The sequence below is a fragment of the Urocampus carinirostris genome, chromosome 20, assembly GCF_059441175.1.
Source record: "Urocampus carinirostris isolate Australia breed hairy pipefish chromosome 20, RoL_Ucar_1.0, whole genome shotgun sequence".
NCBI lineage: Eukaryota > Metazoa > Chordata > Actinopteri > Syngnathiformes > Syngnathidae > Urocampus > Urocampus carinirostris.
In genome coordinates, this window is record NC_142368.1 from 1,536,314 (window position 1) to 1,551,630 (window position 15,317).

Below are 15,317 nucleotides of genomic sequence, written 5' to 3' on the forward strand. Positions count from 1 at the left end.
TTTTTTTTTTTTTATCCTGACCACGTCTACTCTCCTCCCCCTGCTATCGACTCATTTCCGACCCCGACCACGTTTTTTAATCTTCTGTCCCGGCTACCGACCCGTTTTTTTCCGTCCCTGACACCGCGTTCAAAGCACCATCTGAGTACGAGAGCGACTTGCTTCCCGGCTGCAGCTTGTTGACAGATTGGCTTCCCCACTATTTAAACCCTGTCCTGTCCAGTTTTGTCAGTCCGTCTGTGAATCTCCATGTGCTCTAGGCAAGCCTTTTTCGACCCTGACTCCCACCTGTTTTTTGTCCCGTCTGTTCCTGGGCTTTGACCCGTTTTTTTTTTTTATCCTGACATCTACTCTCCTCCCCTGGCTATCGACTCGTTTCTGACCCGACCACGTTTTTGATCTTCTGTCCCGGCTACTGGCCTGTTCCCGACACCGCCATCGCTCGCCACGGAAGTCCCACTTCCGCGTTCAGAGCAACTTGCTTCCCACGCTCAGCAATCACCGGATAGTGGGCGCAGCCCTTCCTCTCTCTTTTAATAAAATTTGTGGTAAACGTCACGCAAGTGGGTTCTGTTTCCGTTCTGGTCCTGACAGAAAACATGAAAGCCTGGCTTTGGATTTCCATTTGAAAGCAAAGGAAATCCATCAGGGATATCTTTTTCGAGACCTTCAACTGATCCTAAACAGAACAACATTTCCGCCAACTTCCTGCCGATGGATGCGTGACGAGCGATGATCACAGGAAGAAAAGTTTCCTCACAATGTCGGCGTTTCTCGCTTTTGTAAACTGACACTCGGCTGGTTTTGGAAGCCACGTGAGCTTCTTTCAATTGTTTGTCTTCGTTCAAGACTGCAGATATGCAACATCGAAATCTGCATTTGGGTTTTCAGCTGCTTTAGGAAGTTCTGGTATTGATTATCAGGCAGCATGTTTTGTGGATACAAATTTTTCAAAAGAGTGGCACACACAAACAAGTAGCACCTTGCACATTATTGCTCTGAGGACGTGATCTCTGGTAGCTTTAACCCGTTGTTGCTCCTTTTGAAGGCAACAAAAACTGGGAGATGTTCGACAACAGTATTGCTCATTGGACAGATTTTGCTTTGAAAGCACTAAACAATAGAGTGTATTTTTCCAGAAAGACTGAAAAAGTCCATCCATCCATTATCTGCAGTGCTTATCCTCAGTAGAGTCTCGGGGGTGCCGGAGTCCATCCCAGCTATCTTCGGGCAGTGGGCAGGGGACATCCTGAACTAGTTGCCAGGACACAGAGACGGACAACTCACTCACTCATTCACACCTAGGGAGATTTCAGTTAGGCCAATCAACCTGACATGCATGTTTTTGGAATGTGGGAGGAAACCGGAGTGCCTGGGGGGAACCTACGTAAGCATGTGGAGAACATGCAAACTCCGGACAGGAAGGCTGGTAGATGGATTTGATCCAATGACCTCAGAACTGTACTACAGACGCGCTAACCACTCAGCCGCTGTGCCGCGACATATATACGTATTCATTCATTCATTATCTGCACCACTCATCCTCAGTAGGGTCGCGGGGTTGCTGGAGCCCATCTCAGCTATCTTCAGGTAGGGGGCAGGGGACATCCTGAACTGGTTGCCAGGACACAGAGACGGACAACTCACTCGCTCGTTCACACCTAGGGACAATTTGGAACGGCTAATTTACCTGACATGCATCCTTTTGGAATGTGGGAGGAAACCCAAGCAAGCACGGGGAGAACATGCAAACTCCGGACAGGAAGGCTGGTAGATGGATTTGATCCAATGACCTCAGAACTGTATCGCAGACACGCTAACCACTCGGACGCCGTGCCGCCACATACATACATATTCATTCATTCATTCATTATCTGCACCACTCATCCTCAGTAGGGTCGCGGGGCTGCTGGAGCCCATCTCAGCTATCTTCAGGCAGTGGGCAGGGAACATCCTGAACTAGTTGCCAGGACACAGAGACGGACAACTCACTCGCTCATTCACACCTAGTGACAATTTGAACCGGCCAATTAACCTGTTTTTGGAATGTGGGAGGAAACCAGTGTGACTGGAGGAAACCCACGCAAGCACGGGGAGAACATGCAAACTCCACACAAGAGGTTCGATCTCGTGAGCTCAGAACTGTGCCGCACACACGCGCTAACCACTGCGGCGCCGTGCTACCCTGAAAAAGTCCCTTAATACATGATGGATTCACAAATTTTGGGTCTGTGTACCACGAGGGATAAATTGTGTTTCGAAAGATAGAAAGCGTGTGAAGGTTCATTAAAAACTAACTGCGAGGAGAGAATTTCGAACGTCTCTTTTAGAAAAAAGTCGAGAACGCTCGATATGGCGATGGAAAATGCAGCTTTCCTCCGTGAACTGTTAGACCATTCCACGGCGAGAGGGTGAACCAAAGAAAAAAAAACCCTCAGAGTTGCCATCGTAGTTTGATATGTGCTCATTCCAGAATAGAGAAAAAGGAGAAGATTGCTCTGTCCGGTCTCTGTGTTCCTTCTACGACGCGTTGCTCACCGTCTTCCGGTTCCCGAGCATCGGCTATCGGTTTTTTGTCTTCTCGCGAGGGACGGATTTTCTGTTGTCACACGCGAAGCCCGGCGTGGTCCAGCTGGAGGACATGACTTCGAATGGCCCGGATGCCGCTCAGGAACCGATGCCGTTGTTCCTCCTGCGTGATGCCCAACCGGGTCACGTCCCTGCAAAACACCCAAACGCGATTTGGCAGTCTGCTAGCATTAGCTTGCTCGACTCATGACCGAAAGGACGGACGTGCATGGCAACAGATGTCAGCTCCCACTGAACACCATTAGGTTCAATCTATTGTCGCTAAAGTCTAGCATCCCGGACGCTAACGTGGAGCTAACCGGAGCTACCCGGCTTCGAAAGCCTGCGGGAAGCGGAGAGGAGGTGGACTCGCACGAGGTGGTGTAACCCTGGGCACAAAGATTTCCATCCGCTGCAGGGACGTCCGACTTTTGGCCTAGCGTGTGATGTCATCCATTCCGCTGTTGCTAAACTACAACACAGCACCCCGAGGCCATCCTGTTCATCTGTTAATAAACAACACAAGGATACTGCTGGAAGTGTGAATAAAGTATCTATCTATCTATCTAAAGTGCCTCCCTCCTCTCCCCGGATTTAATTTTCGTACAGACCTGACGCCACTTTCAGCTCTACTCCAAGTTCACGTGTTTTCGGATCATGTGACCAGTCAAAATGGTGATTACCATAAGGGTCGGATAGAGATTACGAATACAAGCACATAATTACTGAAAGAAAACAAATGAAGACTGCGTCGCGTAAAATGTGAGCCCTATATTTCTGGACGACAGTGCCAGTGCAACCATACTGTGGAGAACAGTGCCAGATTGCAACACAGATGCGTATATTTGTGTTGTTGTCGTCATTGGTGATTGTTGTCGTGATGGACCAAATTGCACTCTCTTGTCATTGTTCCCTGAGGATTAAAGGAAACTCCAGTGACCTGACAAGGACTTTAATGATAGAAGAAGGGAACCATTTTTATTTTGGATGGATAAATCTTTGCTCTACATGTAAGTGAAAAGAGATAAAATGAGTAAATTTAAATCCTGTAAATATTGGTAAAAGTACCGTATTTTCCGTACTATAAGGCGCACCGGGTTATAGGGCGCACCCCCCAAAAATAGTTTTTGGTCCTATATCTTCCATAGGTAAGGCGCACCGGATTATAAGGCGCTACAATGGGAACGTGGACAAAACAGTCAGATGGTTCAGTCCAACTGATTATCCCCTTAACATTCCCAAAGCTTGCAAAGACGCAAATACGTGTCGAGAACACGTGCGGATGCGGTGTCCGTACCATGTCACTCAAATGCATCCTTCCATCATTCGGAAGGTTAAAGTCTTGGATTCAAGAAATGCCAACCATTCCTTAGTTTCTATTTTCGCTCGCAACTTTACTGTGCATATGACAATAAACACTTGGAATTGAGTTAAATGTAAAAATAGACACTCCATTCCATCCATTATCCGCACCGCTTATCACAGAAACATCGAGTTCAGTCTGAAACAAGATACTGGGAAAATATATAGCCGGAGTAGCTCACCGAAGTCGTTGTGTTCATAATGATGTGCAGCCGTGGTCCTCTTATATCCGTGAGTTTAGTAAATCCAGGAGAATAAAATATTTACAAATACAGTACATAATAGTAAAAAACTGTTTCCTCTATGCCGTCAACCCAACATGCTATTCACATTCATCTTTTTCGGCCAATTGCAGGCTTTGTTTTGCCGTTTAAGCCAATGCCAGCCTGTAAATGATAAAAAGGATCCGCCCCCTTTACCTCCGAATAATTTGGCCAATAGTGATCGATTCAAATGATGATTGACACATTGGTTAGCCAATGAAACGCCGGTATATAAATCCCAGCATACACCGCGGACGACATCGCCTTCCGAGGAAAATCGAGTCGGCGGCTGCTTGCCTTAGTTGCAAGACTTTGCGACTTAATATTGATCCATATATAAGGCGCACTGTATTATAAGGCGCATGGTCGGCTTTTGAAAAAAATAAAGGCTTTTAAGTGCGCCTTATAGTGCGGAAAATACGGTACTTTAAAACTCCCGTTTTGATCCTGGTATAAAGTATATGAATAAAGTTGGCAAAAACATCAGAAGAAATGTTTTTTGTATAAAGAGCGCAAATGACCCCTTTGCTGTTTTCCCTTGTTCCCTGCACTCACAAAGACGAAAATTATTAAACATATTTAATACTCGATGCCGTTGGCATTGCGCCGTTTTCTCCAAAAAGTGCCTACGCACACCTAATCTCACCTAGTCTTATTCCACGGACAGACTGAGGAGATCATTTCTTCCTCATGCCATGAGGCTCTTTAACTCCACCCGGGGGAAGAAAAGCCCACATGAAACCCTACCCCCACATTACCCTATTTACTTTCCGTAGCACTATTTAAATACTCTATAGCAGGGGTGTCAAACTCATTTGAACTCGGGGGCCACACGATAAAACAAACATTCTCTCGGGGGCCAGACGAGTAGATTAAAGAGAAAGAAAAGGAGAGATAAAGAAATAAGAGAAAGAGGGAGGGAAAAGGAGAGAGAGGGCGGGACAAAGAAAGAGAGAGGGGGAGGGAGAGCGAAACAAAAGATAAAAAGTCGTGAGAGAGGGGGGAAAGAAAGGGAGCAGAAGAAAGATATCCAAAGAGAAATAGAAAGACAGAAGGAGAGAAAAGAAAGGGTAGGAAGAGAGAAAGAGAAAAGAGAGAAAAGGAAAAAAGGAAGTTAGAGCAAAAGAAGTTAAAAAGACACAGAGAAAGAAAGAGACAAAGAGCAACAAAGGAAGAGAAAAAGAGACACAGAGAGTGAAAGACAGAAACAGAGCGGGAGAAAAGGGGTGGAAAAGAGAAAAAAGAAAGAAAGACATAGAGAAAGAAGGAAAGAAAGAAAGACAGAAACAAAGAAAGATAGAAAGACAGAAACAAAAAAATAAAGAAAGCAAGAAGGAAAGAAAGAACGACAGAAACAAAGAAAGACAGAAACAAAAAAGAAAAAAGAGGGAAAGGAGAGAGAGAGAGAGAGAGAGAGAGAGAGAAATAAATACAAGTACAGTGTCTTTGTTCGAGGCACCTTTTTTTGGCAACATCAAGTGGACCTATTTCAACCTGCAGCTTGTTTTTCTCTTGCGCTTCTCTGAGTGTTGTCTCGCGGGCCGGATTCAACCCCTTATTCTTTGATTCATATTTAGTTTCTTTTGTCTTTTATTAGCATATTTGGTATTGGAGTCATCCATAAGTCATTGAAAGTCATCCAGTTAAAGTAACCCTACCCAACCCTGAGAATCAGAGGGGCCGAGAGTCATCAACACAGCCCAGAAAATCATGGGCTTATCTCTGCCTAGTCTGGAGGACATTGCCCATCACATTATTTCAGGCTCCTATCACCAAGACACTACAGGCCCCTAAAACAAACTAGCCTAAAGACAGTTGGGCTCATCATCAGAAATGAAAAAAGTGACCGATCCGATTTGGGGATTAGCGCCGACTTACTCATCCGACATGGCCGCCACGGAACGCAGCGACGTGTAACCGGCTGCCGTCAGCCGTTCCCGGTACGCCTCCATCTGGATGGCCCCCAACCACTCCTCCACCGAATGGAAAGTGCCGCCCGGGGCCGCGACACACGCTCTGTGAAAGTGTGAACAATTCAAAACGATTCTCAAGTCTTCCATATTTTGGTGAAAAATGCCAGAAGATGTTCTATTGTCGATCAAGCGTCCCCCCTCTAGGGTTACTTTAACTTGATGACTTTCAATGACTTTTGGATGACTCCGATATAGAAATATGCTAAAAAAGACAAAAGAAACTCAATATGAATACAATGATGACTCACAACACGTGGTAAGCTTTCTCTCCTGGCTTTGATCTCTTTGATCTCCGGCAAAACGAACATCAAATGCGACAGAAACCAAATGAAAATAAATCCAACATCATTTTTGCCCTTCCATGTGTTCCGTTACTCCCCAAGCCTGCACAAAATGGAGTCATTTGATTCCTATTTAGTTTCTTTTGTCTTTTATTAGCATATTTGCTATTGGAGTAATCCAAAAGTAATTGAAAGTCATCCAGTTAAAGTAACCCTACCCAACCCTGATTACCAAAAATAATTTAAAGCAGAAAATGAATTCATAATTTGAATAAGAAAATGTATTATTCTACTTCATTCTATTTGCATGTATTTTTTCCTTCTACAGTAAACGTCCCAGCGACTTTATTTTTGAACTATTTTTATAATAAAGCTCATTCATGTCGAGCAACTCAGTGTCTCTCAACAAAATGTTCATGAACAATATATATGATATAAGGAAACACATGTACAATATAACATGTTCAACTACATCAATAAACATGTTTGAAAAAAAAATTGCGCTTTTCAAATCAATGACTTCCCAAAGCGCTTTACAATGTGCTTATTGGGGGTTCAGTGTCTTACCCAAGGACACTTCCACATGTAACACGGAGGAGCCGGGATTCGAACCTGCGATCTCTTGATCCCCAGACGAGCGCTCTACCTCTATGTAAATAAACTGGTGAAATTTTATCATTAAACGGTACATGGTATGGAAATTCAAGAGTGCCAAAATGATATAAATTGACCTTTTGAAATGATCACGGTTCACGGATCCTTTAAGCGCATGGGTCGTCTGGTCACCAATGAGGACGCAACTCTAGACAGTCTTCTTCACCATTGACGGTCCATGGCCTGATTTTGGCCAGGTTCTCTTCCGGTCTTCCTCTCCTCCTGCCCCCTTGGACTGTGCCCAGAATTTTCTTCGATAGAAAAGTTGATCTCTTGCGAGTCTCTCACATGTGTAGAGGAAGATGGAAGTAACAAACACCTGCACGAGTCTGATCTTTGATTTCACTGCTATGTTCTTGTCCCTCCAGAAAGGTTTTAGTCTGGTAAGTGCGGCTGTGGTTTGTGCTATCCTGGCCATGATTTCTGGTTCTGACCCCTCTTCGGACTTTAAGTACAACTCTGAGTCCTGCCATGTGCAAAAGTTTGCCGACGACACTGCGATCGTGGGATGTATCAGAAACGGGCAGGAGGAGGAGTACAGGAAATTGATTCGGGACTTTGTCCGATGGAGCGACGCAAACCACCTGCACCTGAACACCACCGAGACCAGGGAGATGGTGGTGGACTTCAGGAGAACCAGAACTCACCCGGTTCCTGTAACCATCAAAGGAGAATGTGTGGAATTCGTCCAGACCTACAAATACCTGGGTGTGCAGCTGGACAACAAACTGGACTGGACTGCCAACACAGAAGCTCTATGTAGGAAAGGGAAAAGCCGACTTTACTTCCTCAGAAAGCTGGCCTCCTTCAAAATCTGCAAAAAGCTCCTGAAAATATTCTATGAGACAGTAGTGGCAAGCGCCCTCTCTTTATGCGGCAGCGTGTCGGGGAGGCAGCGTCAAGAAGAAGGATGCCTCTCGTCTCAATAAACTGGCTAGGAAAGCGAGCTCTGTTGTGGGCAAAGAGCTGGACGGCCTAACAACAGTAGCTGAGAGACGAGCACTGAAAAAGCTAAGGTCAATCGTGGACAATCCATCGCATCCACTACACAGCATTATCTCCAGACAGAAGAGCAGTTTCAGCGACAGACTGCTGTCACTGTCTTGTACTACGGACAGACTGAAGAGATCTTTTCTTCCTCATGCCATGAGGCTCTTTAACTCTACCCGGCAGAGTAAAAGCCCACAGTAAACTACACCACCTACATTGCATATTACCGTACTTTTATTGCAGTGTGTATTTTATGTAGCACTATTTAAATACTCTATATAACACGCTACAGTGGGTATTAGCACGTCGCATTGGGTATTTGTATATTGTATTCCTTTTGCTTTATTATTGTACTGTTCTCAGCGAAGGGAAGCTGCTGGAAATGTGAATTTCCCAAAGCGGATGAATAAAGTATCTATCCATCTATCTATCTATCTAAAGTACAAGTATTGCCAAAGGACCTAAATAATGATGACTCGAGATTTGTCAAAAGGGTGTGTCGTAAAAGGCTAAAACCAAGCTTCTCCCAAACTGCTGATGGTTGTGAAGTAAAATGAACACTGCTTGTATATTAAAAATAGAAAAACAGGTTAAAAAATGTAATTTCATGGCATAGGAGTCTGAGAAATCCACAACTAAAAGTAGCTTACTTTACAAAAGTACTCGAGCATAGTGCCCGAAATAAAAGCTGCAGTGCGCTATGAATTAATAAAGAGACACGGAGCTTTTGTTAAGCAAAAAGTCTCGCTCTGTCCACTCTATTGTTGCGGCGAGCGCTCAGACCACCTGGAAATAATCTGCATTTTAAATGAAACCCGAATCGGACTTTTTGTCTGGAAAACGGCACAATACGTTTCAAAGTGGAAACTGGTTTGTGGCCAAACAAGTCGTTTGTTTCTTATTGTGCCAATTTCGGTCAAGTGTCTTCTATTGATTTTTTATTAATATATTTATTTGAAGGGCAGCACGGCGGCGCAGTGGTTAGCACTTGTGCGGCACAGTTCATGTCATGGGAACCTGTCGTGGGTTCAAATCCAGCTACCAACCTTCCTGTGCGGAGTTTGCATGTTCTCCCCGTGCTTGCGTGGGTTTCCTCCAGGCACTCCGGTTTCCTCCCACGTTCCAAAAACATAAATTTCAGGTGAATTGGCCGGTCCAAATTGTCCCTAGGTGTGAATGAGTTGTCTGTCCCTGTGTGCCCTGCGATTGGCTGGCAACCAGTTCAGGGTGTCCCCTGCCCACTGCCCGGAGATGGCTGGGATGGGCTCCAGCCCCCCCGCGACCCTACTGAGGATAAGCGGTACGGCTAATGAGATGAGATGAGATGAGATATTTATTTGAATCGGAACAAAACGGAAGGGTTTGGAAGAGTGTGTCATAGACGGTGTTCTGGTTTGCCCGCATCCTAGAAGCATCATTTTTTGCCGGGGACGCATTGTCTCAAATCAACGTGCGGCCCCGGGACGCAACTTTTTTTTTGTCATTACTACCCAATTAACTTTTTTTTTTTTTAACAAAAATTTACCGCACTTCGTCACATTTCGTCAGGCAGATCCGCCATTGTTGTTTTGGTCTCGCGGTTCGAGCTTTCGTCTGCACGCCGATCTCGTTGCTTCGAGATGACGTCATTGTTTTTGGCGGTTGTCGAGTGAAAGAGAAGTATGCCTCCAAAAAAACAGTTGCTATTAGGTGCAAATCAACAAAAATTTGGTAATTTTTAATAAGTCGAAACATAATGCAGAAAGTGATAACAACAGCAATAATTCCGGCACGAAAAAACAATGGATAAATTCTTCGGAAGACTGCAAAGGCAAGGAAAACACGCGTGTTGAAGCGAACGACTCGACAAAAGAAAATAAACAAAAGAATACTCCTAGCAAGAAAAGGACTTTTCTTGCCAAAATGGACTCAGTTATATTCCTGGTGACGCTATGAGGAGGATGATAATGGAGGCTACATGTTGTGTGATGCGTGCACCCAGCGTCACAAAAAAACTGGATTGCATAAATCATTTCGCAATACGAACTTTCAGAAAAGCACTTTGGATCGGCACAATGAAAACCACAAATTAGCTATGGAAATTCAGTTGCTGCAGGAAGAGAGAGGCAAGTATGAAGTATGAATGGATACGACATCAAAAAAAAGACTTGGCCGTGCTTTCACCGCTAAAGATAGTTAAGTGGATGGCAGTATTTTCACTATTTTCTATAGTGTACAATATTGTGAACTGAAAAATCTGAAGCGATAACTGATTTGTATTACCAATTAACTGTGATGATTAAAACAGAATGAATATATAGATTTATATGATAGATTTGTCGCGGATTTACGATTTCAACCTGGATAAGTCTAAATTTTGGGGAGCCATAGATCTCTGTTGGCCCCCATAGATTTTTCAGCATGCCAGTCCCCGGGACCCATCACTTTTTACAGCTAAAATGAACACTGTTCGTAAGTTATGTGTGAATGTTGGGAAGAGTAAGATGATGAAGTGTTCCCGTGATGGAGTGGAGTGAAAGAAGTTGAAAGCTTTAGGTACTTGGGTTGTGATGTGGCTGCAGTTGGTGGAATGGAGTGCGAGGTATTGCACGGAGTGGATCAAGGAAGCAAGGTTTTGGGTGCTCTGAGGAGAGTATGAGTATGGATGTTAAGAGGGGACTGTATGAGAGTGTGATTGTGCCGACTGTGTTGTACGGTATAGAGACTTGAGAAGGAAATGAAATGTTTTTGAGATGAAGTGTTTGTTTGAGGTCTAGATCTAGTGAAAGCTCGAGCTATTGTTGGTGATAGGAATGAGCGGAGAGGTGTTGTGAAAGGATAGTGGGATGTTTGGACGCGTTCTATGATGCGGCAGGGGTAAACCAGTGAAAGCTGTCGGGCCCTGCTGTTGTGTCACGCTGACCCGAGTGACATGGCCGCTTTCTGGTGTCCCGTTTCATCTGGAGGGACGAAAGCATGACCTATTTGGGTGCCGAGGTGCCTAACTTGTTTGGGTGTTTCCATTGGCCATGGTCCAAAAATGTTTGTGTGTGTTTTTTGCTATTTTTTCCCTTTTATTTTCTTTGTCATTGTATGTGTTTGTCTTGCTGTCGGTCACCCCTCTTGAGGGATATGACCAATGTTCCCTGTAATTTTCCCCGGGTCTGAGCGTTCACACGCCCCTAGTGGGAGGTGGCTAGAGTCAGGAACACGTTCATATTTCTGACTCTTTCTGGGAGATTGATACAGAGGAGGGGATTCCCAGCCCCCTCGCTCAACCCAACTGATGTGTTGGGAGCCATTAGGTGACCAAACCCCCCAATTCCAACCCCTATTCCCAAGCAGGGAGGCAATGAGTACCAATGTAAGTCTTAGGTATGACTCGGCCGAGGCTTGAACCAGCGACCTCCCGGTCTCGGGGCGGGCGCCCTACCCCCAAGGCCACCGGGCTGGTTAATAGATAATTTAAGAAAATAAATCTGCCCCTGTGTGAAAATGCCTGTCTCTTGTCAATATTTTTTCCCTAAAATTAACAAAAGAGCATGCATTGTTAGGAGAATAGAGTTTGTGTTTGGTTAATGGAGTCAGATAACTCATTCGAACAATTTGGTCAACGATACATTTGTAATATCGTTTTTTCCCCTAACACCGAGAAAGCATTTTCGTGCAACTATCACTCAGCCCAGTTGTCAAGGCGTTCCTACCATTAGGACTTTGATAAACGAAGAAACAAGGAACGTAGGATGGTTTCTAGTCAATGTTCCCTGTCATTTTCCTTACGGGTCTGGCTTTTTTCTGAAATTTTCCTTCTTTTTTTTCTCTCCCTTTTGTTTCTTTTTTTCTCAGCTTTTCACTCCTTTTTTATTTTGATATTTTTTTCTTTTTTGTTCTATTCCCTATTCCTTTAAGTCATTTTGTGCATAATTTTACATCATATTTGGTCATGTTGGGATGAAAGAAGCAAAAACAACCCGAAGAGCCATTTAGGACCCGAAAGAGCCGGTTCCTTTGAGTGAGCCGAGCCGAAGAAGCCGGTTCTCGACAAACTCTACTAACTTTACTCAACTTCGTTCGACTTCAAAATACCGCATTTAGGACACAACGTCAGAGGAACCCGTGTATTTTGACCTTCATGCACTGTAACTTGGACTTAAGTCGCTTCTTAATTAGTAATTTTGAGCCCTCTTTTTTGTGCGCTGGCTCGATTTTTTTTCGCTGAGAATGTGCGAGCAGTGTGCAATTGCGCAGGCGCGCAGTTTCGAGGGAACACTGGATATGACCAAGGTAGATGGATAGATAGATAGGATAAAAACATCCCGACTGAGGCTGACCTCTTACAGGTTCCAGACGGCGTTTTAAGCGAGTCCGGCTCCCGGATCATCTTATCCAAAACGTTGACAATCTGATGGAACGTAGGCCGTTCGGTGCGGTCCTTCTTCCAGCAGTCGAGCATGAGCTGATGAAGGCGGGGGGCGCAGGCCATGGGGGCCGGGAGACGGAAGCTCTCCTCCAGCGCTTTGGACACCTGAGGAACCAAAAGACAGCCCTTACGTTGGATGGGTTCCCATCGATATTGGGAGAGCTCCTCACTCACATCCTGGTTGGACATGTCCCAGTAGGGTCTCTCTCCGAAGGACATGACTTCCCACATGACCACGCCGTAACTCCACACGTCGCTGGCGGAGGTGAATTTGCGAAATTGGATGGCTTCTGGGGCACTCCACCGAACTGAGGTTTTGCCCTCCTGCGTGGAAACATGCCACAAACATCGATGGACTTTGGTCCTAAAGAGACCTTCATAGCTATCACAAGACAGTTATCTCTTTTGCCAACCATACACCCAGCACAGTCTACTCAGCCCCCTACTGTCAGGACCAGAACCGAGACAGGACACACTTGCGTTGCGTTTCTCACAAATTTTATTGGAAAAAAGGAACAGGGTTGCACCCACGATCCGGTGATCGCTGAGCGCGGGAAGCAGGTCGCTCCGAACGCGGAACAGGTCTGTAGTTGGGACAGAAGATCAAAACGTGGTCGGAAACGAGTCGATAGCCAGGAGAGGAGAGTAGACTTGGTCAGGATAAAGAAAACGGGTCGAAGCCAGGGAACAGACGGGAGCAAAAAACAGGTGAGAGTCAGGGTCGAAAAAGGCTTGCCTAGAGCACGTGGAGATTCAGAGACGGACTGACAAAAGGGGATTGACAGGACAGGGTTTAAATAGTAGGGAAGCCAATCTGCCGGCACCACACAGGCGGGGCCAATTGGGCGCCATGGCAACCGTGACACCTACTCTCTGGAAGGGGATACAGAAGCCTTCGCTCCCGCACCACTAGGATCACTAACAGCTTCATCCGCCAGGAAGTGAGACGACAGAACTCTCTTCACACTCAGTAAAAAAAAAAACAACAACTCGATGACTGCAGATCAACTTGCAGACACCTTCCGATTGTATTATTGTTTTACCTATTTCATCTTTTTACCTTTTATCTTTGTTCCTATCATTGCTACTACAGCTGCTGCTTGGAACACTACTTCTTTTTAGCATGAAGGATTTTTTATTTTATTTAATTGACTATAAGGGATTTAATATAATACAAATTACATTTTGTTGAATGCAGTGGGGATTTTTCTCTACACTTCAAACGCCGCGACCTTCAGAAGGCTGAAGGTCGCGCCGTTCGAAGTGTAGAGTGTTTTGGCTGGGGAATTTTGATAGCGGGGGCGGTGACGCGGGAAATCAGGCCTTGTTTTGATAAACGCTTGGCATTGCTTGGAGCTGATAAGCTTTCTTGTTGTGAGCCCTCTAGACGTGGTGGCGTCTTTTGGCGAGGAGGAGGTGACGTTGGCACCTGGCCCGCCCCATGGGAGGAGACAGCACGCCCCATGGGGGGGCTGATGCCCCGATGTATAAAAAGGACGGAACACGGAAGAGACAAGACAGACGGGAGCAAGGCTCGACGTAAACTAATTAGACTAATTCGACAAAAATTTGGCAAAATTCTATGGAATTCACTTCATAATAAATTAAGAGAATAAATCTACCCCTGTGTGAAAATGCCTGTCTCTTGTCAATATTTTTTCCCTAATATCAAGATAAGAGCATGCATTGTTAGGAGGATAAAGTTTGTGTTTGGTTAATGGAGTCAGATAACTAATTCGAACAATTTGGTAAACGCTAAATTTATAATAGTTTTTCCCCTAACAATTTATAGTTTAATTCCTAACAAGTACTATCTTAAGTTTAGGACTGTACTTTGCATCTGTCTGCGCATGCGAGAGTGTGAAACGAAATTTTCGATACCTTGTATGTCAAGTACTGTATTTTCCGCACTATAAGGCGCACCGAGTTATAGGGCGCACCCCGAAAAAATAGTTTTTGGTCCTATTATTGACACACATAAGGCGCTACAATGGGAACGTCGACTAAACAGTCAGATGGTTCAGTCCAACTGATTACCCCCTTAACTTTCCCAAAGCTTGCAAAGACGCAAATACGTGTCGAGAACACGTGCGGATGCGGTGTCCGTACGATGTCACTCAAATGCATCGTTCCAAATATCATTCGGAAGGTTAAAGTCTTGGGATTCAAGAAATGCCAACCATTCCTTAGTTTCTATTTTCTTTTCTGCTCGCAACTTTACTGTGCATATGACAATAAACACTTGGAATTGAGTTGAATTTAAAAATAGACACTCCATTCCATCCATTATCATCACCGCTTATCACAGAAACATCGAGTTCAGTCTGAAACAAGATACAGGGATAATATATATAGCCGGAGTAGCTCACCGAAGTCGTTGTGTTCATAATAATGTGCAGCCGTGGTCCTCTTATATCCGTGAGTTTAGTAAATCCAGGAGAATAAAATATTTACAAATACAAAATAGTAAAAAAATGCTTTCTGTATGCCGTGAGCCACGTGCTATACGCATTCATCTTTTTCGGCCAATTGCAGGCTTTGTTTTGCCGTTTAAGCCAATGCCAGCCTGTAAATGATAAAAAGGATCCGATTCAAATGATGATTGACACATTGGTTAGCCAATGAAACGCCGGTAAATAAATCCCAGCATACACCGCGGACGACTTGGCGTTCGGGGGAAAATCTAGTCGGCGACTGCAAGTTAGTTGCAAGACTTTGCGAATTAATATTGATCCATATATAAGGCGCACTGTATTATAAGGCGCATGGTCAGCTTTTGAAAAAAATAAAGGCTTTTATGTGCGCCTTATAGTGCGGAAAATACGGT

The 15,317-nt window shown here is 44.7% G+C and overlaps 1 protein-coding gene across 2 annotated transcripts in view; it reads right to left on the reverse strand.

The window, feature by feature from the left end:
* Positions 1–1,721: 1,721 nt before the first annotated feature.
* epha7 (eph receptor A7) overlaps positions 1,722–15,317 on the reverse strand; it is a 33,999-nt gene continuing 20,403 nt past the window's right edge. For both annotated transcript variants that reach the window (XM_088325531.1, XM_088325530.1), the window contains exons 16-19: positions 12,665–12,814; positions 12,402–12,595; positions 6,072–6,209; positions 1,722–2,720 (exon numbers count right to left, since the gene is read on the reverse strand). In XM_088325531.1, the coding sequence (XP_088181657.1) occupies positions 2,606–2,720; positions 6,072–6,209; positions 12,402–12,595; positions 12,665–12,814 (597 nt within the window). In that variant the 3' untranslated portion in view covers positions 1,722–2,605. The remainder of the gene's footprint in view (positions 2,721–6,071; positions 6,210–12,401; positions 12,596–12,664; positions 12,815–15,317) is intronic.